Source organism: Macrobrachium rosenbergii, chromosome 2, assembly GCF_040412425.1.
Source record: "Macrobrachium rosenbergii isolate ZJJX-2024 chromosome 2, ASM4041242v1, whole genome shotgun sequence".
In the NCBI taxonomy this organism is placed as follows: Eukaryota; Metazoa; Arthropoda; class Malacostraca; order Decapoda; family Palaemonidae; genus Macrobrachium; species Macrobrachium rosenbergii.
In genome coordinates this window covers 63306626-63331783 of record NC_089742.1, presented here as the reverse complement: position 1 = coordinate 63331783, position 25158 = coordinate 63306626, and the positions used below count along the sequence as shown (strand labels likewise).

The 25158-nt window shown below is 41.2% G+C and overlaps 1 protein-coding gene across 12 annotated transcripts in view; it reads left to right on the top strand.

The window, feature by feature from the left end:
* PKD (serine/threonine-protein kinase D3) overlaps positions 1-25158 on the top strand; it is a 273053-nt gene that overhangs the window by 181971 nt on the left and 65924 nt on the right. For all 12 annotated transcript variants that reach the window (XM_067119831.1, XM_067119860.1, XM_067119879.1 and 9 more), the window contains 2 exons: positions 10078-10182; positions 12223-12364. In XM_067119831.1, the coding sequence (XP_066975932.1) occupies positions 10078-10182; positions 12223-12364 (247 nt within the window). The remainder of the gene's footprint in view (positions 1-10077; positions 10183-12222; positions 12365-25158) is intronic.

Here is a 25158-nt window from a genome sequence, read left to right as displayed (position 1 = left end):
CACACTTCACATGCCTGTGGTTGTCTTGGTGTTTGGAGTCCTATCCTGCTATGTACTTTTTATGTGCTCTCTTCTGTTAACAGAGCCCCACTCCTTGATGGAGACAAGGGGATTTTGATAAGGTCTTAAGATAGATGTTCAAAACACATTTCATTGCTTTTGCTCTTTACCTATGTCTTAGCCCTTTTGGGGATCACCTGCATCCTTCTCTGATTCTCTGTAATGCCCTTGGGTTCCCTAGCCTAGTAGTCCTCTTCTGGTCCCTCTGTTTCTTAAGATTTTTCCTTTCAGGTTGGTGAGCTTGATCTTTTAAATGTGAAGGTCAACTTGGTTCTTTTAATGCTACTGGTGATACAGGCCCATGCTATGTCAGTGTGTCCTGTCACCCCCAAGGTCCCTTTTTGGTACTTAGTTATTACACATGGCTTGAGAAGGTTATTGGTTTTTCTGTTCTCTCTGGGGGAATTTGGTACTTTGTAGTTACCTCCATGGTCAGTCTCTTTATGCAGTTTTGTCTTGAACTGGGGTTCCTTTCTAGGGCCTCTGTTCATGGGGATCCCTCTGTCAGGTGGCATTCTCTGATCCTTGTCAACAACAGTTCCATTTTCACAATTCTGTTGTTCCTGGCACTTAGTCTGTGTTGGGAACATAAGAGTCTTGCTTGTTGATGTAACAAGTTGTGGTGTGTAGTCCAGTGAGCTGAGTCACTAGGACTTGGTTTCTTTATCTGATGCCAGTCTTCTCAGACTCCCTTGCCTTTGTGATGCCTCTGAAGTTAGCACAAAGTCTCGGTGCTGCCTAGATTCATTATGCATCTTCATGTTGTCAGTCCCTTCCCTCAGAGGTCTATGAAAACCCACAGTGAGTGGTGGTTGTGTGTTCTAGTCCAAAGGTGGCATAAGTATCTTTACTCCCTTTTGTGTTTGAGGAGTGCAGAGAGACTTGGAGGTTTTGGGTGTCCCTGAGACTGGTGATTCCCATTACTCCCCTTGTTCTTGGCCATAGTGGAAATAACTTCCAATTCTTGTGTTTGCTGACTACAGATATTTATTTTTATTTAGAAGAGACTCATAAAGAAACATCTTCCGTCATTGTGTATAACCCCTTGTGGTTGCTGCATCATCTTGAGTTTGAAATATTGGATGTGGCCAATTCATGGTTGGTACAGTGTACAGGGTTCTATTCTTCCAATGTCTTCTCTCTGAGGAATGTCAGTTTGTCCCTTCTCTTCGCATTTACCAGGTAGTGGCCCTGTCCTTTCTTCAGGCTTCCTTTGGAGGAATGGCTTTCAACAATGATGAAACTTTTTAATTGCTTGTTTGCCCTTTGACTCCTATATATCCAAGGGCTCCCATGGGCCTTCAAGTCACGTATTGACTGTCTCTCGCTCAGCCTTGCTGCTTTTTGGGCTGCTATTGCATACCATGTACCTTCGGTTGTGTGCTTGTTTTCCTGTGCCCATTCTAAGTGCTTATGTGGAGTTCATAATTGTTCTGACCAAATCCCTTATCCCATCTATTGTATTTAGGGGATTTTCATTGGTTCCATAGCTTGTGGCCAAGTTGATGCTAAACTCAAGCCTCTATTGGATTGTTTTTTTAGCCTCCCTATTTTGTCTGTCCTTTCTCTATTCAAGTTGCTGGAATTGTACTCTCTCAAGACTTAACTTTTGTGTTGACTTTGGCTTCTGTGGTTTCCTGGTTGCACAGTGAGAGGTTTTTCAGGAGGACTTCACTTCTCAGGAGGAATGCTTTCAATATTCAAGTGCTCCTATCTTCTGTTTAACCCTATCAGAAGGTTTATTTTTCTTGAAGTACCTTTTATGTTTGGATGCTTGGTGTATGTACTGTCTGGGAATATGCCTCCCATAGCATCCATACTTATGGACACCAGGCCCGAGATCTAATTTTGTTGGCTCCACTATCGAACTTGCACCTGCTTTGTCTTTTCTCTTCAAAGGCTTCGATGCTTTGTCCTCACTCTTAAATTGCTATTTAGGCTAATTGTGAATAATATATTTTCATATAACAGACTCTTTTTAAAACAAAAGGTTTTATACAAAGCCATGACAATCATCATCATCATCAGTGCCCTTCTTCCCTCCCCACTTTATTCTCCAGATGGGGGTTAGTAGAGAAGAATTAGAGAACTTGCAGGTAGACTGGGATGCTTGGTGGAACCTTTCTTCTATCAACTTTTTATTCATTGTAGCTGGGTCTGTTTTGAGGGGACTGAGACTAATTTTGATTAATGTGTTTGTTTTTAAAACATCGTAATATCTCAACAGAAAAAGTACATAGTAAAGATCAAATCATTTCTATAAACCATAAAATTCTTGCAAGTGCTCTGTAAATTTATGTGAAAAAAAATTAATTTCATGTTTTGTAATGTCTGTTTTTCATACAAGTAACTTACCAAGTAATTATATAGGTATAGTTCTAACCTGCACAGCAGCTTTATTTTAAAATTTTTCTGCCAGCTCTAGTGCTTCTTGAAGCTAGTTTAGTATATTTTCGTAATGTGGTGCTTTTCAAGCCCCGCCCACCAACGGGATTATTGGAAATGACTTGGCAGAAAACTTCATTCTGTTTCTGCCAGCTCTCGAGTAACATCAGGGGTTTGCTGCAGCTCTTGTTTACTGATTTTCAGTCGTATGGCTGGATTCGGTGAAGTATTATTGCTTATTTGAGTGGCCTTCAAGCTTTAATAGCTTTCAGGATCATTTTTTCTAGTCCTTTGGTTATGATGATGTCTGATTCAAGTTCACCTATTTATGCTATTGTAGTGAAAGTTGCAAACCAGATTACTCAATCTTCATATGATTCTCCTGCAATTTGCAGTAAATGTAGGGGGCAGAAATATAGTAGAGAGAAAACTTGTGCTAGATGTTATGGTTAGCAAGAGTAGAAGGAAAGCGGCCTCTAGAGCCGAGAAATGAGCTTCCTGTAGCCTAGAAATCTACCCTAGCCTAGGTTAGAAGACAGCTCAGAGCGCTTTTCCTTCTAACCCCCTTCCCGCCCTTTTTTTCTCCTGCTTCTAGCCATCCTATTTTTATCCACTTACTCCGCGCCTGGCTCCATTGCTACCGACCCTTGCCATTGCCAGTCTCGAGTCAAGGTTTAACAAGAAATTAACCCAGTAGTGATACAGTGAAGTGGAGTTGGCTACTTGTCCCGCCGGTTCTCCTAGACAGAGATCCCCGTGATATTTTCCTAAACCTGGGAGGAGTCATACGGAGGTCCAATTGAGGTCAGTGAAGTGTGCCCACGGGTGGCTGCCCCCCCAGTTGAGCCTGTTGATCGATCCCAGGCTTCAACAGACAGCTGTTGGAAAGGCATCTCTGTGGATGTGCGTCAGTTGTCATCCAACTCGCAAGACTCCAGCCTGGACTTAAAAGCACCTCAAGCGCTTTCTAGATTCGTCTCGTCCATTGGAGAGGCAAGCAGATGATACTGGCTACTCTTCGCTGCTCAGTTAGCAGTTAAAGGAGCTGGGCACAGTCCTCAACCTTCCTGCAGCACGTGGGACAGTCCAGATTATTTCTCTCCTGAGCTTACTTCTTTTGGGTGCCAGTACAGGCAGTCCCTAGTTATTGGCGGGGATTCCATTCAGATGGTGCGACGATAAATGAAAATTGGCGATTTTCGGCGCTTATTGGCACCAATAACTGGAGATTGCTGCCTCTGTTACGTATGTATCGACACCGATAAGCAGAAATCAATGCATATTGGCGCTGAAAATCGCTGATTTTCATTGCTAGACAAGCCCGTGTAAAACTGAGCCCGCTGATAAGTGGGGACTTCCTGTCGTTGGCTCCAAGCACCCATCTCTTCACAGGCACTGCCGCCAGTTTCCGAGCGCCTGGAGCCAGCTCTTGAGCGCTTGGCACCAGTTGACGAGTGCCTGGCACCTGCTTCTGAGCACCCGGTGCCAGCTCCCAAGTGCCCGGCACCAACTCTTCAGTGTCAGTCTCCTGCTCGGCGAGCCAAGAGTGCATTTCCAACAGCTCTCCTTCAGTATTTGTGCTTTTTTGGCTCCTGCTATCTCCAGTCTCGCCTACCTCGACCTTCCTGATGAGGAGCCATCCAGATGACAGACCTAGGCTCCCCACATGGTGCTTTCTTCGTCTTCCAGGAAGGCACTCAAGGAGATTGAAGTTTGGTTTTATGCTAAGAGGGAGCAAGGTAGGGCTTCCTTCATTTTTCCTCCCTCGCACTTAATCCGTAGGAGGTTTCTTTCCTATGCCACCGGGTAAGCTCCTTCCCAACACTTGGTGTTTTTATCAGCAAAAATTGTTTTTTGTCGGCAGAACTTGACCTCCTTGTCAAGAATGTTTGAGTTGTTTGAAGTTTGAAGTTTCTTGAACTGGATTGTGAGAGCACTAGCCAAGAAGAATGAAGATTGCAATGTTATGTGGAGGCTTTGCCTCAGACTGGCTAGGAGTCCTTTCTCATGCAGACAAACCATCAGGGATGGCTCTCTTGAACTTGCGGCTCTTTTCTCTGTGGGGTTTTTTAAGGAAAGAGATTCTTTGGTGCTCCCATTCCACTAAAGGAGTCACTGAGACCCAAAAGTCAAACCTTCAGTGGAAGTCGACTTAGGATCTTCTGGCATATTCTTCCAAACGCCCCAAGGATCGTCCACGTTTGTTTCTAAGACGGTTTCTCCTCTCCAGCAACATTCCTTTTGTGGGAGTAGGCCCTAGTCCAGTCTAGGACCCGCTCCAATGTTCACTTCTCAACCGGAAAGTTTCCGGGACGTGGTCTCCGGAAGAACAGGACCTATACTTCGTGAGAGAGCTGAAAGCTATTCACTAAGGGCTTCAGTGCTTCTCAACCCTAGTTCACAACAAGACTGTGACAGTCTATTCAGACAATACCACAGCCCTAACATACAGACGAAGCACGGTGGCTCTCTCTTTTCTCTCTGCCAGACAGCAAGAGACCTTCTACTGTGGACAGATCAAATTGAGTGAGTCTAGTTACTGAATTTTTTCAGGGCAAACTAAATTCTGACAGATGAGCTGAGCTGTCAGATAGTAGGTCCTTCCCACCAAATGGACTTTGGATCCCCTGGTCTATCAGAATCTGCGATAATGTGGAGCAGACCGACATTGGACCTGTTTGCCAACTCAAGGGACTATCGCCTTCCTCTTTTTTGTTCTCAGGCCCTGATCCTCTAGCATGGGCAACAGACGCCATGTGGCAAGATTGGTCCCACTTGGAATGAGAACTATCAAGAGGAACTCAAGTCCTTGCCAAAGAAATGAGGAAGAAGTCTTCCGTGCACAAGTGGGAGCCAGTCTTCTTGAGTTTTGGGAGAAGTGGAGTATCAAGAGGGACAGAACAGTGGATTGTCAAGGTTTCATGGGAGGGCTTCTCATTACGTTCATGGTGATCCTTCCTTTGGTCCCTTCTCCCCTCATTTTGATGCCTTACTCAAGAGGCTCGGGAAAACATTCGGCCCTTTTGGAGGAAGTCTCCTCTCCCCTTCAAAAGAGAGTCATAGAGGAAGTCGAGGACATCAGCTCAGAGGACTTTTATTGCTGTGGGGTTGTGGTCCCAAATCATCAGGGTTGGAGACCAGTCCTCAATGTAAGCGCCCTCAACCTCTTCGTCCGGTAGACGAAGTACAGATGGAGATGAATCAGTCAATCCTTTCATCCATTCCGGACTCCAGGAAGTATCTAAGGTTCGTCTTCCAGGACACTCTCTCAGGCACTACACGTCAGTGTCTAAATGTCTTTCCCCTCTCGGAGAGCCCGGTGCCTCTTGAGCCCCCGCGCCAACTAATCTCCAGTTCCGGGCTCTTTGCTTCGGCCTCTGTACAGCACCTAAAGTGCTCACTAGTGACTAGAGTCTTTGCTCCTGTAGCAAGCGACTTCTTTTAATAGGCATTAACGTCAGTCTATATCTGGACAACTTGCCTCTTTGATTCCTTTCAAAGGAAAAATGCCCTGTCACAAGAGTTCCGCTATTTGGGGATGAGTCTCAACTCTCGGACTTTTCAGGTTTTTCCGTTTGCCAAGAGAATCATCTGCTGCCTTCAGACGGTCCACAAGTTTCTAAGCCCTTTGTCTTGCTGGGCCCATCACTGGGTGAGCCTACTGGAGACTGTTGTCCGTCAAGACATTTGTCAAGTTAGGCAACTTCTCATGAGAAGTTTTATAATTATTCCTCTAGGCCAGCTGGGACAGGGAAACACAGCCAGACACATATGTATTTCCCATAAACCCGGTAATCAAGTCGGACTGGCATGGTGGCGGTCCGAATGTAGACTTTCAGAAGGAAAGCCTTTCATCCTCTGAGCCCAGACTTGGACTTCTATTCAGACTCCTCGGTTCTAGGTTGAAGAGTCCTCTTGGGCTATGCCTTTCTGCCTTTCAGCATGGTTAGAGAAGTGCTGAACAAGCCTTGGGCTCTTTGCAATGTTACAATGCTTCTCATGAAAGAATGGTTTCAGGACCTGTTATGGTTGTGGGTGGACTTTCTGAGGCCTCTTCCCCTAAAAACCATATCTACTCGGACAACTTCACTTTAAGAGATACCAAAGGGTTGTCCGTTCTTGTCCTGATGGGCTTCAGACTGTCCAGAAGCTTGTCAGAGCGTAAGAGTTTTCAAGACGTGCAGGAGAGGCTTTTGCAAGATGCAGGCGTCAACTTACTAGCCGTGCCTTCCACGCTAAGTGGGCGTTTTTTCTGAAGCTGGTCTTGGACTCAACATATCTTCTGAGATGTCTGGTCACGATTGCAGATTTCCTTCTTTATCCGAGATCTAGGAATCTCTTGTCCTCCACCATTAAGGGGTTTCGAGCTGTGTTTAGCTCAGTGTTTAAACACAGGTCCTGAATTGTGCGTCAGTCCCAAATCTTAATGACCTTGTCAAGTCTTTTGGTATGTCTAAACAGGAAAGGAAGATCTGGTCCCCTGGAACCTGGGCATAATGTTGGTGTGGCTGACAGGTCCCGCTTTTCAATCCCATCGTTCTTCTTCTCAGAGAAACCTTACTCGGAATCTTCCTTGTGGCCTTGGCTACTGCTAACATATTAGTGAGTTCCAAGACATCGATAAAGGAGAAATTTTTTCACAGGGAGATGCAGTTTGCTTCTTTACCCTTGGATTTTTAGCCAAGAACAAGGACCCTTCCAAGCCCTGACCCCATTCTTTCTCCATTAAGACCTTAACGGATACCTTGGCTCTGAGGAAGAAGAGAGAGTTCTTTGTCCTGCTAGGGCTTTAAGGTGTTACTAGAGCAGGACCGAGAAGATCAGAGGACCATCCAGTAATCTCTGGTGCTCTGTCACGAACCCGTCTCGCCCTCTGACTAAGAATGTTTTGTCCTTCCTTGTCAGAGACTTAATTTCTGAGGCACACTCTCAGATTCAGGAGGGCTTTTTGCCTACTTTTAAAGTGAAAGTTCATGACGTCAGGACAGTCTCTACTTTATCAGCTTTCAGGCACATATTTCACTCGCTTCCATTCTGCAGGTGACATAATGGAAGTGTGAACCGATCTTCGCGTCTCACTGTTTAAAAGAAGTTGAAACAGTGTTTGAAAATTGCAGTACCTTGGGGCCATTATCAGTGGCTGGCATGGTATTGGTTGAGGAAGCATTGGAAGCTCTCTTTTCTCGTACAATCTCTTCGTCTTAAAGTAGGGTGTCGAATATTCAGGAGCCAGGGAGGTACAGTGCACCTGGAGTACCCACCAGTCTCAGTGGATGGGTTGTGGTGTTTTCAGTGTAGGTGAAAGCGTTGTCTGGTTGTTTTTATTGTGGTACTGCATCCAAGGCAAGGGCACTTATTGATGCTTTGCTAGCCATCGGACATATCCTTCGCTGTGAAGCTCCCACCTAAGTAGAGGCGCTCCTTGGCTATACCACCACACCATTACAGGTTAAGATAAGCACCAACCAGAGCTAGTAACTACCTGCAATATCTCTTACCAAATAAGGAAACAACAATCATTGTCTTCAGTGCTAGCAACTTTTCTATTTCAAAGTCATTACCATAACTTAATGTTTTGGAGTAGAATGTGTCCATGCATCCCACCTCCTGTCAGTGTGGGATTCAGCTATGTAATTTACTTGGTAAGTTACTTATATGAAAATGTCATTTTCATTATAAAGTTAAGTTTCATATATACTTACCAAGTAGTTACGGATTAGAGCCTGCCCTCCCTCCCACCTCATGGACATAAGGGCACAAATAGAATGAAGTTTTCTGCTAAGTTGTTTCCAGTACTGCCCGTTGGTGGGTGTGTCTTGTCACCCACACTAAACTATTGAAGTGCTACTGCAATTTTTTAAATAAAGGCTGCTGTGCGAGTTGAACTATAGCTATGTAATTACTTGGTAAGTATATACGAAACTCAATTTTATCATGAAAATAAAATTTTTTTCTGTAACGGATTGCAAAAACCCATTATATAAGTGTTAACTGTAATGGAAATCAGAGACTAGTGAAATAGAATGAGTGAAATGTTTTACATTTGTTAGCCATCAGATAAGGCCCAAAATAAGTTTACTTCCATTAAGGAGGGTAGATGAGTTTGTAGAATAAGGTAAACAAGTTTGCAAAGTCAAGGGTAGTTTGCTGGAGTGTTTAAAAGAAATCAGTAGGAATTGTTATTAAGCTCATAAGCCTCTGTGATTAAAAGAAGTCTGTCTTAGCTTATTGGGGTAATTTTAAACAACTTACAAATATCAGTTATGGCACTTGACCAGAATATAAATTGAAAAGTTTAAACTTGAATTTGTTAAAAGAAAGATCTTTTAAGAGGTAAAGGTTTAACAGCACTAGGGTAGGAGAAAGGAATATATAGTAGTGGGATATGTCAAATTGTTTATATATAAATGAAATTAAGCACAAGATTGTCAGGAAGATGCTACAATGTATACTTTTTTTTACAATTCATTATGCAGTGGAGAAATTTGTCAATTCCAAAGTATGGTCTTTCAACAACAACTTCCAGCCATAAGTACAGCAAGGTTGAGGAGTGCAGTATTTAGGTTTTTGTGCCTTGCTTACAGTTCTCTGCAAGCACCTGAAGAGTACACCATTAAAATTGAGTCTGGGTGACAAGAGATTATTTGAAATAAGCTGTTGATTGTCTCATGGTGCAGCATGTGAGAGGCTACTTAGTCAAGGAACTTGCATAACAATATACAGGTCATCATATAATACTGAGTTCAGTAAAAAGTTGTAGGGTATTTTTTATTAAAGTATAAGTGTACATGTAAAATGGAAAGGCAAATGAATATGTTTTGTAGACAGAAGAGAGTATGAAGTAGTAGAGGAATAATAACTATTTTATCAAAGTAGTTGAAAAAAGGATGTGAAAATGAGTGGTGAAGTCAGAATTTTTGTTATCCCTAAGTGATATATATTTGATAGAATTTTCACTTACACTATCATCCCCTTCCAGTCATGTTGTGTTCATAGGTTTTTTATCTCAACTACACCCATGTTCTGTTCTATTTTTAGTGAGCCTTTTTTATAGTTTTATTATGTATGAATTATGTAGGTAATGGTTATTACTAATGAAAGACACATATAGTAGGGATGCTGTATTCCTTAGTTGGAGGTACTGGTTATCATTCTCAGTTCCCAAATTCAAGGAATGTTGTGGAATTTTTTACCTTTTATAATGTTGACAAAACTACAGGCTTTAAAAGAATTTGCTCCCTAATACAGAAGCTTTGTATTTCATTTGCAGTGCTTATTAATCTTCTGTAATCTTTTAAATGTACTCAAGAATTTGCCATTATAGGAGTCAAAATATGAGTTTAAATTGAAGAAACTAGTGAAAAAATTATAGTTGACACTTTTTAAAAAGTAAAAAGATTAATATTTATTATTCTTTTAATTAAAATTACCACCCCTTTATATGAAGAAATATTCGATTTGATACCTGTTAGTTCTCTGTGTGTTATTAGTGATAAGGGTAAGCTCACTGTTGTATGTGGTATAATGTAAATAGTTTGCAAATTAATTTTCAACACCAATTTGACTCCACAAGCCAGTACTAAGCGTTACATAATGAACAATTTACTAATGATTCACTGCTTGAATTTTTAGGTCTCTTCAGACAAGGTGTTCAGTGCAAAGACTGCAAGTTCAACGCACACAAAAAATGTTCTGAACGAGTTCCCAAAGATTGCACAGGAGAGGCACCTAAAAAGGGTATGTACACTAAACATTCTTACTGATATATATTCCTAACCTTTTTCAGTAAGCAAAGATATTTAAAGTAGAGAAATAGCCAAAAATCATTTGGGGTTGCTATCATTCAAATGGTGAGCTTGTGGCTTAGAGTATAATATTTTGTTTTTGGAAATATTTCTGTAGATTTGCTAAGAATATATCAGGTTTGGATATTGAGGCATGGTTTTAAGTGTTTTTCATTGCAAACCCATCACTCTTAAATACACACATTTGTGATCTTCAGATACCGCGGACACTACAGTGTTTTTTCCAGCAGACAATTAAAGAGCAATAGTAGCGTGACGCATGGGGAAGTTCCTCTTGCACCCATCAACTGCTCTCCTTGCTTTTTGTCATTAAAGATGTTAACATCTGAGCAAGATACCCAGATTATTCCTTATTGCAGGATGACTGAAAGTTCTGTGTTTCTCCAACAACAATATACAGTTTACCATAAAAATTTTCTGGAATTTGGTTCATGGAATTGAGTAATTAAGGAATCTTCACTAGAACTTAAATATATTTTTTGAGGGCCTTTGGCTATTTGTATAAACCTACAACTGACCCACATAGGATAAAAATGTAAAGACAAAGGTGTTTGATAGGCCATGAATGCATAAGATGCACTTACATATTAGTCTACCATTAAACTTGTATGTATGAATTAATACTATAATTATTAAAAACTAGAGAAAAATCATGCACATATGTTTACAAACTTCAGGCAACACTGTGCAGTTGAGGAAAATGGAAGCATAGATAAAGCTGCAGATGTTGGATATAGGGTTGGAAATGTGAAGAAAGCTCAATATATCATAATATAAATAATTTAAATATTTTAATAAATTATATAAGTATTCATATTTACTCATATTAGTACTTGTACAGCTTATTAACCATGGTGAAATTTACTAACATGAATACTTATACAACTTATTATAAGCTACAGTTTACAAAAGAGCTGTTGATTTGTGTGCATTGATGGGGATGTCGGCATCTTTGTCTCACCTCCCAGCCTCACTCTTGTGTTTGTCAGCCATCAGTCATTTTTATGGTGGTCATATCGTTAGCGTGATACAGCTGTAAAATCTTGAATTCATTCATGACCCAAAGCATACAGTTCCAAGTGCTACTACCTAATAAGAAGGTAGTGTTTTCTGCCTTGACAGCGACTGCAGTGTCTGAGACGAAGATCATTAATGTTGGTATAAATGGATGATGGATTGGTTTTAGAGAAAAATTTTCATATAAAAGTCATTACTCTATGTAATTCCCAGATTTTGTCTTGCCTTTGTAATGAAGTGACATCAAAGGATAGATGATAATTACTAATTATGGTTAGTCTTAAATTCTGTACATTAGTTACTGTACAATAGAATTAGTAGCTGAAAGTAGGACTAAAGTTTAAAAGATTGAGATGCCTTAATTATATCAGGTGAATTTCTGTTGGCTAGGGTATTTCACTTTAGAGCTCATTTTGGTAAGAAGTCTTATGGTAGTGTGTCATAGATCTTAACATATAGTCTGTAGCAAGACGTTCAGGCTCAGGATTACCTAATTGGGTACCATCCTTGTCTCCGAAGTACATGGCGGGTCCAGCGCCTGCACAGAAGGGTATTCCACTTGTGAAAGGTGTAGTGTTTGTATACCTAGGAAAAATACAAATTACTTAAAAAATTTAGCATACTAGACTTGTATTTACCTGGCATTTGCATCCACAGACCTAGTGGTCTTGTATTGATGTTAGAACAAGTTACAGATGTATGGGGAAGTACATAATTACCAAGTCTTGTGATTGGGATATGTCTGTTAGTTAATTGTACCTTACATGTTTATAAAGTTGCATATGTTGATGCTCTTTCCTGCACTTTGTTTTTTGAAGCAGATTATATACTTTGGTCTTGTATGAAACAGTCTAGAAATGCAACATGATGGTAATGTTAAACTCCTTTATTATGACAATTAGTTTTTAACATTGTTTGGCTAGTTAGTAACATTACTTTAAATTCCCCTTATCAGATGGTGTTGGTAGTGATGACGGTGATGTTGGTGTTGAAGGGGATGGATATTGGGATGATGAGAATGATAATGAAGAAAATCAGTTACCTGATCTTGATGGAGACAGCACAGATGATGATCCTGTAAGACCAAGACCAAGCAGGTAAGGTTAAAATGCTTTTAAAATAAAACAAGCTTTTATACATTAACATTAAAAAATACATTGTACATGAAAAAAACTTTTTTGACTCATATGCAACACACAATACAATGGTGCAAAGTATGTACGATATAGTACCTTATAGTTTGGGTATCACTTTCTTTTTCCTATTTTGCCTAAACATATTAAAAACTATGACTTTAAAAGTAAAACAAAACTTTTTCTCACTCACCCACTCAGCTGTGTATGCTGTTGCAACAGTTGACAATGATCAAACTTTTAGACTTGCAAGGAGGTTTATAAGGCTGGGCTTCTCAACATCTTCCCAAAGTCCATCACATAATTCTTTAGCTTGTTCTTGGCCTTCTTGATATCCTGCAAGGTGGGCTAGGGAGTGCTCTACTCTTCCATTATACATCCCATAGACCAGCTTGCCTTGATTCTCCCAACAAATTCAAGCTGCCTCTGAAGGGTCAACACTTTCCTCGTCCTTTTAGGACAAAGTGGGCAAACAAAAAATATACATCACCACACAGCAATAACACCTGCAATGCTGTGGGCCCCCTAACAAAAATATTTTTTATCCTGCATATGAAATAATTCTTTTTTCCCATTCAGTGATGCCAACCATCAGAGTGCATTTTTAATGTGGATAATTTAGGGCTTAGTGCATATATATGTACAGTAAAACTTCGCTTTAACGGACCTAGAACCATTGGACAAAACCCGGCCAATGGTAGTGGCTGTTTTTTTTACATTTACTCGTGCACTTACCTCAGCATTGGTGCAAAATTGGAACTTAACTTGTATTTCTGTGTATAAGACAACCTTTAGATAAAATGAGGTTGAAAATTATGGCAAATTTTCATGAATTTATCTCATATCTGTAGTATAAGATGACTGCTAAATTACAAAACCATCTGTGTATTGGCCAGCTTTTGCAACAACAGGTATCTTATGCAATACTGGTTATGTAAAGATAACGTTAATACAAATGCTGTTTTCCTTACTGCATCCCTAGAAATTCAAAATAAGCGAAATAACAAGGCCTATTCTATATCATGTTTTTCCTACACACGTCGCCTGAAATTTTATGTTTCATTGCCAATCACAAACCCCTAACAATATGATAATGTACAATAATTATCATACATAATTATCATTCATATGACTGAATTGTTCCAAAACAATGACAAAAAAAGGAGCCAAAATTGAACTCTTAATCTTAAAAACTAAGCGTGCTGTGATTTTTTGAAAAAAACTTTTTTCCTCTTCGGCGCTAACTCCCGAACGCCGCCGGCATACAGCAGACACTTTTGTAAATAGAGGCTCGGCGTTTAAGGGCTAATTCCCAAGTGTTTAACAAAATAAGGCAATTAAATCAATCAAACAAAAATGTGGATACAAAAGACACAGAAACATACTATGCAAAAAGTAAATATCAGAAATGTAAAGCAAAGCATTAAAGCAATAGCAAACACACCACATATGTATAAAAACTCTTCAAAAGATAAAGCATAAAACATACAACATGAAAAAAGTATTAAAAAGGGAAAAAATAGATTTGCATATAACCACTGTAAATATTATTTTTAATGCACTTTAAAACCAATGATTATGTTACACTACCTTGATACCAGTTTCTTCATTTTTACCAGGCGTCGCTACGTACACTCAATAAAATACACTGTTCAGATGACTCAGACACATTTACTGAGGAATTAAACAGTTAAAAGTAACGAGTGACCCTCGTCTACCAAAATTATCAATTACGTTACAACAGGACATATGAAGTCGAGAGAGAGAGAGAGAGAGAGAGAGAGAGAGAGAGAGATCCTTCCTGCATGGATAATGGTCTCTCAATGATCCCCTCTGTATGGGCGTCTATAGATGGCATTGCCGTCCGTACGAGTGTGTGGACTGGTCTTAGACGAGATTTTTATTTTAAAAACTCTTTAAAAACAATAATTAGAGAGAAAGTGGAATTACAGTTAATAATAATATTTATTATTACATAGCTTCAGAGCAAAAGAAGCTCTAGTTACTATAATAAAATGAAAAGATATCGTCTCATGGAAAATTCCTGAATGATGTTAGGCAACTTACGTGATAGAATTTTCCACCCAACAGTGTTCTGATCGAGCCCTATAGGAATGCGTTACTTCAGCAGTCTTGAATGTTGACGAAACAGGTCGCCTCTTTATAGAGAACAACTACTCTCTGTCTCTCTCTCCACTCCACACATCGTCCTTTTTACAAACCATACAGGGTTTAACCACATTAACTTTGAGCTAACTAGCTAACTCTCTATGGAATCTGCACATCTAAACATAAAATTATACAGTATACAACAATACACACATACACACAATGACTAAGGGGAGATTACTGCATTATGAAAACCACAGCATAAGAATGTATATATATATATATATTTTATAAATATTACTGCTGTTCGCCCTCGTAACTTTTGATTGTAAATAATATCAGCCTGACCAAGACCGGTAAAAGACGTTGTCTGCATTAGGAGCATCTTCAGTTCAAACTTTAACGTCCGTTGGAAAGGATAGGTAGCATTTAGGCATTTCCCCCTATAGGAAAATTTCCATATCAGCCTTAAAAATAGGTGGTCCTAAGGTCCTTTTTTCCTTTATACCTGTCTCTCTTGGCGAATGTTTTTAACAGAAAGTAGACGCCTAGGGCATGACTGTAGGGCTGTTTTGACCTAGGCCGGTCAGAGAAGAGGCACAGAGAATCCAGCTTTCGGGGAGACAACACGTCCGGTTGTGCCTCTCCCCCCTTTTGTCTAGTATTCTATTAGTGAAGTGAAAAAGCAATTGCAAGAACTTCCCGTCGTCCATTGATCTTAAATAACGCCATTCTAAGGTAAAGTCTCTTTTGTTCAAAACTTCACCTATTCTTTTATCCTCCTCCTGTATTTCCCAATCTTTCTTGTTTCATTCTCCAGCCACCACTTACGGGATATGCTATTACGAAGTCTAGATTAAGTCAAATTATTATATTGTTAGCGTTAGCCGAATTGTCCCAGTAAGTCTCGGGATTTAGGCAAGCAAGTCATTTTTAATGCTCTGGTATTTGTTGTGCCTAGCACTCATTGTTTGGGGAGAACTGTTGCGTCTTTGTATTTAATACCATTTTAACAAGTAGAGATTTTTCGTCGTCCGCAGTTGGTGACGTTCACAAAGTCTTTATTCTTTAATATTCTATGTTAAGGTTAATTACCCTTAACTGGCGACCTTTGATTAATTAACGTCTGTCTTTGAGGTTAACTCTTGGCTTCAAGAGACAGGTTACATGTATTCTTGGCCTGCAGGGCCGTGCAACTTTACGTAAATTAACCAATAACTGATCAGCCAAGACCCACACGTAACATTGACGACCTTGCGTAGAATCTAAAATAAATTTTAGAGAAAGAATCTGGAGAAAAGGAAATTAATTACATTAATTCCAAAGATAAAAAGTCAGATATTGAATTCATTTACTCTTCCAAACAAGGAGCCAGGCATAATAATAAACAATAAGAAGTATAGTGAGAAATTAGCGTGAGGTAGGCAAGGTGCATCGAAAGCAGAGCGAGTCATAATTTGTAACGTTGAGAAAGGGCATTTTTACGCGTTCGAGTTAAGTGGTTCGTAACAAATCCTAAGACCCGAATCTGCGGAGCCCATTTCCTGTACACAAAGTAATTTAGTAATCGTGTCGGCAATATCCGATCGTTATTGTTTTCATATAGCGGGAATCATTCAAAACACCGTGTCAGTGAAATAGCGAAAACGAACGGAAATAGTAATTTTACCATAAAATACATTTTCAGTAACGTAAAATTTAGTCCCATCTGAACCACACAAATCCATTGCATTGTCCCGTCCGAATCAGTCCTTAAACGGACGTTTTAGCCGTGGAAAATACGATAACAAAAGACACAAAGTTGTTTGGTAATTTCATTTTCCATCGTTAACGTAAAACGCTATGCATGATTGGTATATTTAGAGTAAAATCTGGATACCTGCATTTGTTTCGTTCGTTGTTTTGAATTTGGTGCTAAAAAGAAAATACCCGCCATTTTGATTCCTCCGCTGTGTCCGCGCTGTTATTCAGAATTGTTTTGAACTATTTGTGAGAGGACCCGCCATTTGGGGTTTTGAATTTAGGCCTAACAGGATTTGGCCGCCATCTTAAGACCTTGTTGTTGTGACTCGACTCTGCTTCCAGCCACTTTTGGGTAATTTTTTTTTTTTTTTTTTTTTGGCGTAGTAGACCCACCTACGCAATATCTTAGCTAGACAGACTTGATGACAAAATCAAGATATAATTTAGTCAGGGAAAGATAGGCCTTAGTTAGGATTAATACAATAACACGTTCCTATACAATTACCTGCTGTAAAAAATCATATAAAAAGAATTTTAAATTTTACGCTAAAGTCATGTGACGTCCACGTCGGCTCCTGTGAGTCAGATATAAAGCATCGCTCAGGAAGCCAAGGCACGTATCTGAATTTTATTTAGAACCATGCCATTGTGCAATTATAAAATCTTTGCTTAACATGTTCTCAAGCAGCAAGAAATGAGCTGATTGAAAATTCTCTCTCTCTCTCTCTCTCTCTCTCTCTCTCTCTCTCTCTCTCTCTCTCTCTCTCTCTCTCTCTCTCTCTCTCTCTCTTCTCTCCAGTGTGTGTGACCCTCTTCAAAGAAAGAACAGCCGACACAGACAATTAATTTAATTAAAACCAAATAAAAGCAATACCTCTGTCCCACAAGTAGATGAGGCAAGTTAAAGTTTTATAGTGATAAATTGTCGGTCCGAGTGAGGCCTGCTATCCATACTGAAGCAAAACAGTAGTTTTCACCCTCTGAAAGAAGAAGGGTTAGCACTGGGTACTGGGACCAGCCACTCACGAGGATCTTTAAAGAAAAAAAAAAAACCAAATTCACTTTATTCCACAGTGCCAATAATTTGCTGCACTGTCATCAATTGAATAAACTTACCTCTCTCTCTCTCTCTCTCTCTCTCTCTCTCTCTCTCTCTCTCTCTCTCTCTCTCTCTCTCTCTCTTTTCTCTCTCATTCAATTGTTACACTCTGCAGGAGGTGTAGAGTGCCTTTCCTCCTATATAGCCTAGTTGGACTCCAGTAGAGGGTCCTTAGGAACACATTGGCACCATAGTGCCACCAAGCAAGCATATAAGAAAGTAAATAAAACCAAAACAAAAGGGAACACAGAAGAGAAAGTTCTTCTGAAACTTAACCTGCACCGGTGCCTAGGGATACTGAGTGCCACCAGTGTGACCTGTACATGGCACACCCAACTACAGTGCCACCTTTTGAAAGGGTGCCACGTCACTGAAGAGACACTTCCTCGCTGCCCAAGTACGCCCAGTCGACCCGGTTAGACGCCCTTCCCCACCAGAACCATGGCAGCAGAAAATTATAAAACCTTCCTGGGGCTGGGGACGGTGGCAGGTCTCACCGGCTCGGAACTTACCACCTGGGTCAAGGAGCAAGTGGACGACTTGGCCAAGCAGGAGAAGGAAGAAAGACTCGAGCAGAGGAAGTATGAGGAAGAGCAGAGGAAGTATGAAGCGAGCAGAGGAAGTATGAAGAAGAAACGAAGGGCGTCAAAGCGAGCAGAGGCAACTAGAAGAGGAAAGAGAAGAAAGAAGAAGACAGCATGAGTTAGCCTGCAAGGAAAGTGAGCTAGCCTTCAAAGAGAAAGAGCTCGAGCTGGAAAGAGTGAAAATGGAGAATGCCGAAGTTATGGCTAGACAGCAAGCCTCCAGTCCTACACCTGCTGCATCAAACGCTCCAATTTCGAGCATCAATTCCCTAGTCCCCAAGTGGACTGAGGACGAGCCAGAAGCATGGCTGGAGGAGATCGAGGCTCTTTTCGATAACTACAGCACCACGGAGACGGAGAGAGCCTTAATACTAGCCAAGCATATGGAGGAAAAGCCAAGGCAGCGCTTAAGCTCACTGGAGAAGAGCCAGAGGCAACATGGCGGAAGTTAGTAGAGTCATTACCAAGGCCTCTGAAATAACCCCAGAAAAATGGAGACAACGGTTCCGAGTCTTGCCAAGGAAGTCGGCTGGTCTTGGACAGAATGGGTATGTCACAAAACCCAGTCCGATGCAGCTGGTTCGACTCCTTGGCCTGCCACGATGTTTGAGGATCTTTCAATCAGACCATGCTAGAAGACCTTTACCAATGTGTGCCTGGGCCCCTTGCTGTATATCTTAACGATAAACAGCCCCCACTATGGAAGCTTGTCGCATGGCTGATTCGTGGGAAACTTTTAATCAGTCGCATAGCACCTCTCAGAAGCGAATCGTTCCTCCGGCCTACCTCTCGAACTCCACTCGCCGAAGAATGGACTGCCAAGCAAGACCATGTGCAACTATTGCAGAAGGGGCACAGCTGAAGCTGAGTGCCGATACAAACTCGGCACTAATAAGCAGCCTACCCCTACCAACCAGAACTCCTCTCCCGATTCATCTGCTCAGCCCTCTCCTCCAACAGTTACTGCAGGCCACCGAGCCCATCCCAAAGGCCCGTGCAAATCCTGTGGGGCTGCCAGCCACTGCAATGCTGGATCTCCGGCCTGTCCACATCATGTCCCCACCACAAAATTTGTCAACCTAATTAGCACTTCATTCTCTGCAGCCGGTCCACACCAGATCCTTTACCCCGAGAGACTGGAAACCCAGTTCATCTCGGTGGCCCCTCTTCAGAGCACTAGCCTGCCCGTGACCCTTCCGGTCACAGTAGACACTACGGCAGACATTAGCCTGATCACTAGGGCCCAAGTGCCAGCCGGTGCCATGGTTGACGAAAAAACCCGGTGGAAAATGAAGTGGATAGAGGGCCACACCATTACCGTTCCCCACGGTCCAACTCCAGGTTCACGACACCTTGGGGCACGATACCCCACCGCCTTGGCGTGGTAGGTGGAATCGGCCCGGGTGGCCTTCTTGTTGGGACGGGATCTTCTCTGGGAAGCCTGTTACCAACGCCACTACGCAGCCACGTTACCTCCTCCATGGAGGCCCCATCTAGAACTCTCGATAAATTCAAACCCCCACCTCCCGCCCACCAAGGTGGTCCAGCGGAAGGGCATAAACCAAACTATTTTAGGCCTAGCCTCTCCAATCGCCAAGGGCTGGCCCACCAAGAGGTCCTCCCTCTCCCCAAAGAGATATTCAGGAGGAGCAGTACCACTGCAGGACATGCAAGCGGACAGACCACTCCACAAATTGGGAGGGCTGCCCAAGGCAACGCCCAGCGGACGCCCCAAGAAAACTCTCGAGAGGCTACGATCTCCTGCTGGGGCAGGAATCTCTGCCGCAGCCAAACCCCACGCGTCCATGGTATTACACCTCCGGACCCCTTGTCAGGCATGCCTGACCTCAACTGCTGCCAGTGCCACTTGCGAGCACTGAGCAGTGCCAGACTCCGTCTGCCACGGACGTTGAGCTACCAATTAAAGAAGGCCCCTATGCCGGGTCTAAATCATGAGGCGAATCCTCCTCCAGGAGATTTAGATTCCCCATGCAGTTGATCATCGCAACTGGAGAGCCTCCAGCACCGAGACTTCTTTGCCAAATCTGACTCAGGGGATGAACCCCTGGAGGATCGAAATAATACCCGTCTCTGGAAGACCAGGAACTGGCCTCCTCGGATGCAGGAGTCGAGATTGCTCTCGCTCGGTTGTCGGCAGCTGGAGTAGGGAGCCCTCCTGTAGCTTTTGAAGTTGCCCTGACCCAGCCCGCTAGCCCTTCTGGCCTGTCCCCAGAATCGGTGCCCTCATCCCCTCCTAAGCCTGATACTGATAGGCCTTGGAGGAACCCGAAGAAGAAGAAGAAGAAGGGGCGGAAGAAAGCCCAGTAGTTGCCGAGCCATAAGCTCATCCAGGCACTAGTGCCCTCTCGGTACAGTGCCCTACCATCTTAGAGTGATCCTGGCCCCTTGCCCAGAGGAGGTAGCCAGTGTGATCTCTCTTCTTGTACATAGCCTAGACCGCCTTAAATCACGGTACATCAATTTAGTAGCCTTGTTCCTTCCACTTACCACCCGAGCACAAATCACGTAAGTAGCATAACTAATTTCAATAATCTTAACTATTGTGAAACGAGCCACGTGCTCATGACACGCATGGCCTAAGACCTCAGTGAGGCACCCATTTATCATGTGAGGCAACCCTCATGAATTAACTAGTAATTATTAATAGTATTAAACATAAAACCAAGTTGTAATTTAGTTAGAACATTAACTCTTATGTTGGTGCTACGGTCGGGTTAGGATAGGTTAGGCTAGGGAATACCATAGAATGTACCACTAGGCTAGGTCTAAAAACATCATGATTGTAGGAGGTAGCCTATAATAACCGTAAGCACCTTCTAGTACTATTAGAATTAGGTAAAAGTAGTGATTATAGCTCATATCCTATCTAGGGTTAGGTGTAGTTCTGTGTAGCTGAGGTAGGCTAGCCAGGACTAATCTGCTCAGGGAAGAAGTGTAACTAATAGAGGCGAACAGCTTGCTTAGTACAGACCTTCACGCCCGAAAAGGGAGTGAAGGCCCTCTTAAGGGGGAGCTTTTATAAATATTACTGCTGTTAAGCCCTCGTAACTTTTGATTGTAAATAATATCAGCCTGACCAAGACCGGTAAAAGGCGTTGTCTGCATTAGGGCGTCTTCAGTTCAAACTTTAACGTCCGTTGGAAAGGATAGGTAGCATTTAGGCATTTCCCCCTATAGGAAAATTTCCATATCAGCCTTAAAAATAGGTGGTCCTAAGGTCCTTGTTTCCTTTCTACCTTGGCGAATGTTTTTAACAGAACGTAGACGCCTAGGGCATGACTGTAGGGCTGTTTTGACGTAGGCCGGTCAGAGAAGAGGCACAGAGAATCCAGCTTTCGGGGAGACAACACGTCCGGTTGTGTCTCTCCCCCCTTTTGTTTATTATTCTATTAGTGAAGTGAAGAAGCAATTGCAAGAACTTCCCGTCGTCCATTGATGCGCAACAACGCTCGTCGTAAGGTAAAGTTTCTTTTGTTCAAAACTTCACCCATTCTTTTATTCTCTTCCTGTATTTCCCAATCTTTCTTGTTTCATTCTCAGCCACCACTTACGGGATATGCTATTACTGAAGTCTAGATTAAGTCAAATTATTATATTGTTAGCGTTAGCGAATTGTCCCAGTAAGTCTCAGGATTTAGGCAAACAAGTCATTTTAATACTCTGGTATTTGTTGTGCTAGCACTCATTGTTTGGGGAGAACTGTTGCGTCTTTGTATTTAATACCATTTTAACAAGTAGAGATTTTTCACGATCCAGTTGGTGACATTCATCATAGTCTTTATTCTTTAATATTCTTTGTTAAGTTAATTACCCTTAACTGGCGACCTTTGATTAATTAACGTCTGTCTTTGAGGTTAACTCTTGGCTTCAAGAGACAGGTTACGTGTATTCTTGGCCTGCAGGGCGTTGCAACTTTACGTAATTAACCAATAACTGATCAGCCAAGACCCACACGTAAATAATATATATATATATATATGTATGTGTGTGTGTATATATATATATATATATATATATATATATATATATATATATATATATATATATATATATATATATATATAATGAATGTACAGTATATGTGTATATGTATATATGTGTGTACTGTAAACCTTGATCTTACGTTATGAGTTGAACAAATTCACAAACACACGAACTTTTCACTGGAACCTAACTAAAGGCTTAGGCAGTTTTTTCAAAGACACGCACATATGCAAAATCCTTGAGAAACCCTGCAGGAGTGGTTGTTTAATTTTTTAAGTAATTTTCAAGTTGTCATGCTTTTATGTGTAAAATTTATATTATTTTTATTTTTGTACATAAGTACTGTATGGTGCTAGCATACTTTAGTTAAAATGCAATAAAATCACAATCACAAAACGACTGTTGATATAAACATTCTCTCTCTCTCTCTCTCTCTCTCTCTCTCTCTCTCTCTCTCTCTCAAAGAAAGATTTTTTATACACATGTAACATGTATTTATTTGTTTTGTATTCTGTAGTTTTATAGGCAAATATGACATTACTTTATTAATTTTTGTCATATTTTTCTTGCTATTATTACAACTTATTGCATTTGTATAGTAAATTTTTTTTCAATTTTAAACAAATATGTATCGATTCCCAGTCATTTCTCAGATTCTTTGGAGCAAGGCTGGTGTAACTAACTGTCAATTATCTTGACATATTGACCGCAAAGGGGAGGAAGTGTTGCCCACAGATGGTCTGATTAAGTCTTCAAAGGTAGTGCACGACAGGGAGTCGAACAAGCGGGTAACCAGACTGGGTCTTGTGACAGGCCCATTCTGTCCAGGACCAGCCGACTTCCTTGGCAAGACCTCAGAACCGCTGTCTCCATTTCTCCAGGGTTATTTCGTAGGCCTTCATTATGACCCTACGAACTTCGACCATTTCACCTCTCTGACTCTTCTCCAGTGAGCAGAGGACTGCCTTAGCTTTTACTTCCATGTGCTTGGCAAGCACTAAGGCCCTCTCTGTCTCGGTGGTGTTATAGTTTACTTACAATAAAAAGGCACAAAACACTCGAATTCCTCTTACAAAATGAATCAGGCTAATGTGGGAATACAAGTTTTAACTTAATATACCACCAGTGCAAGTTATGTTACGTTATAAAGATGGAAAACAAATTTACTATGATTCTCACTTTTTTTTTTTTTTTTTCCTTTTCCTGCACTGAATTAAACGCTACAAATATCCACCATGCTTACTACGGGCCTGATTGGGATACAAAGAAACAGACCTGTGACGTCCTTAATGGCCTGGATTTACGTTAATGTAAACGGCAAATTATGAAATTAACTCTCTTATCGTTCCTTTGCGATATTAATGGCAAGAAAATTCTATATGATTCCACACAAGGGAAAGTAGTTCTTTGTAACGCTCGGTTGGGGACCTTCTCTGTAGGGGTGAACGGTTGCTATTTTGCAAGAAATTTTGTGGACTTGTGTAAATTTGTCCATCCTATCCTACGAGAGAAGTTCTAGGCACACGCCCTCCCAGTACTGTCATGCAATAGCTAACTCGTTCAGAGATTATTATCATGCATTAATCATTGGCCGGTGAATAGCAAGATATTAACTCTTGACTTGGTAACTTACACAGCCCCGACTGGCGCGTGGGACTCATTATCCAACGGTAATAGTTCTCTTTTAATTTTGTAAAATGTAAATTATACCTGCTTTCATTTAATGCACACTTTCCTACCTACTCTAATTCTTATAATATTGGTATTCTTAATATTACTTACCTTGGCCTGTATCCTTGTTTGGGAGAATTTAGCATGAAATTAATATGATCTGACTTTTCATCTTTGAATTAATTTGTAGTTAATTTGATTCCAAATTCTTTATCTCTGTGAATTAATTAGAAATCCTGGCAAGGTCACCACTGTTACATGGGTCCTTCGGCGGATGAGTTTAATTATTAATTACTGTGATTTATATAGCCTTGCTTTATCTAAGTCCCATGTAATCCCATCAATTAAGGTTAAAAGTTACCCAAAAAGACAGAATATTTACTTAATTATATTCGGTCGCCAGTTGAAACTAGGTTACTGAATATTTTGATTTATTCTGAACAATGAACTAAATACACCACCTTAATCAACCATCTAGTTCAACAAAAACAATGAAGAAAATAAGACAGTCCTACGGGAGCCAATAACAGCTCCATTTTCGTCCCCTTTCGGACACAATAATTCCCCCTCTGTTAGGGTATGACGCAACAGCTAAGTCGCTCTCGTGACGCTCTTATAAGCAGTTCTCAGGTATATTATAGGTATTCCTTCTCCAAATAAGGGTATGACCAGGTTCCAAGGTGTGCCCAATTCTTACGTAGACATATCCAGATAACCCTTGGATTCCAGACCCTCTCACTTATCCTTAATTACTGCAAGGGGTGTATCTTAAATCGAGAATATTATGTTAACACCATGGAGGATACTTTATGCAATCTCACTAGGCAACACTAATTATACTTCATATAATCAGCTTCATAAATGGGATATGGTTTCACTAGGACTTCCTTAGTCAGTGACTGATAAGAGAAACTTGAAACAGAAATTAAGTTGAAGATCTAGAGGGAGAACTGCGAGTAATTGTCATCTTCAGACTTACCTTATGGTAGCTCAATTATGCTCGCTTGCATCTGACGCTTGGGGTCTGTTGAGTCAATCCTCATCGGTTCCAAAAAAGTTAGAAAGACAAGGGAAAGAAGTGAGAGAGAGAGAGATACTACTTGTGCTCTCACTGCTCGTGACCGCTGGACTGCTGACTTGGGTCGAGTGCGTGGGTGGTTGCTTGTAAACAACTCCCCCCCTTTGTAGCCTGCTGGTAGCCTGAAAGATAACAAAACTTGCCAGTACGAAGTTTTCATGGAAAAGGGAGCTTAAGGGATGCACTAACTAAAGGTGGCCCTAGTAAAACCTGCCCTGTTGGATAGGTCCCTAAACTGAACATATAATCCTCTTAAGACAGTTAGCGTTTTTTGGAACACAACAACCAACTCTCAGCTTCCCTCCCGCACTGTTGTACACAGAGAAAGCTTTTTGGTGCTTCCTTTTCTTTTTTTTTTTCTTTTTTTTATTATGCTTCTGCTAGATCAAAGAAGAGAGGTTGAACAGTATATTTGTAATAATATTATATGTTTATACACATACATATATAAATATAAATATCTTTGAGC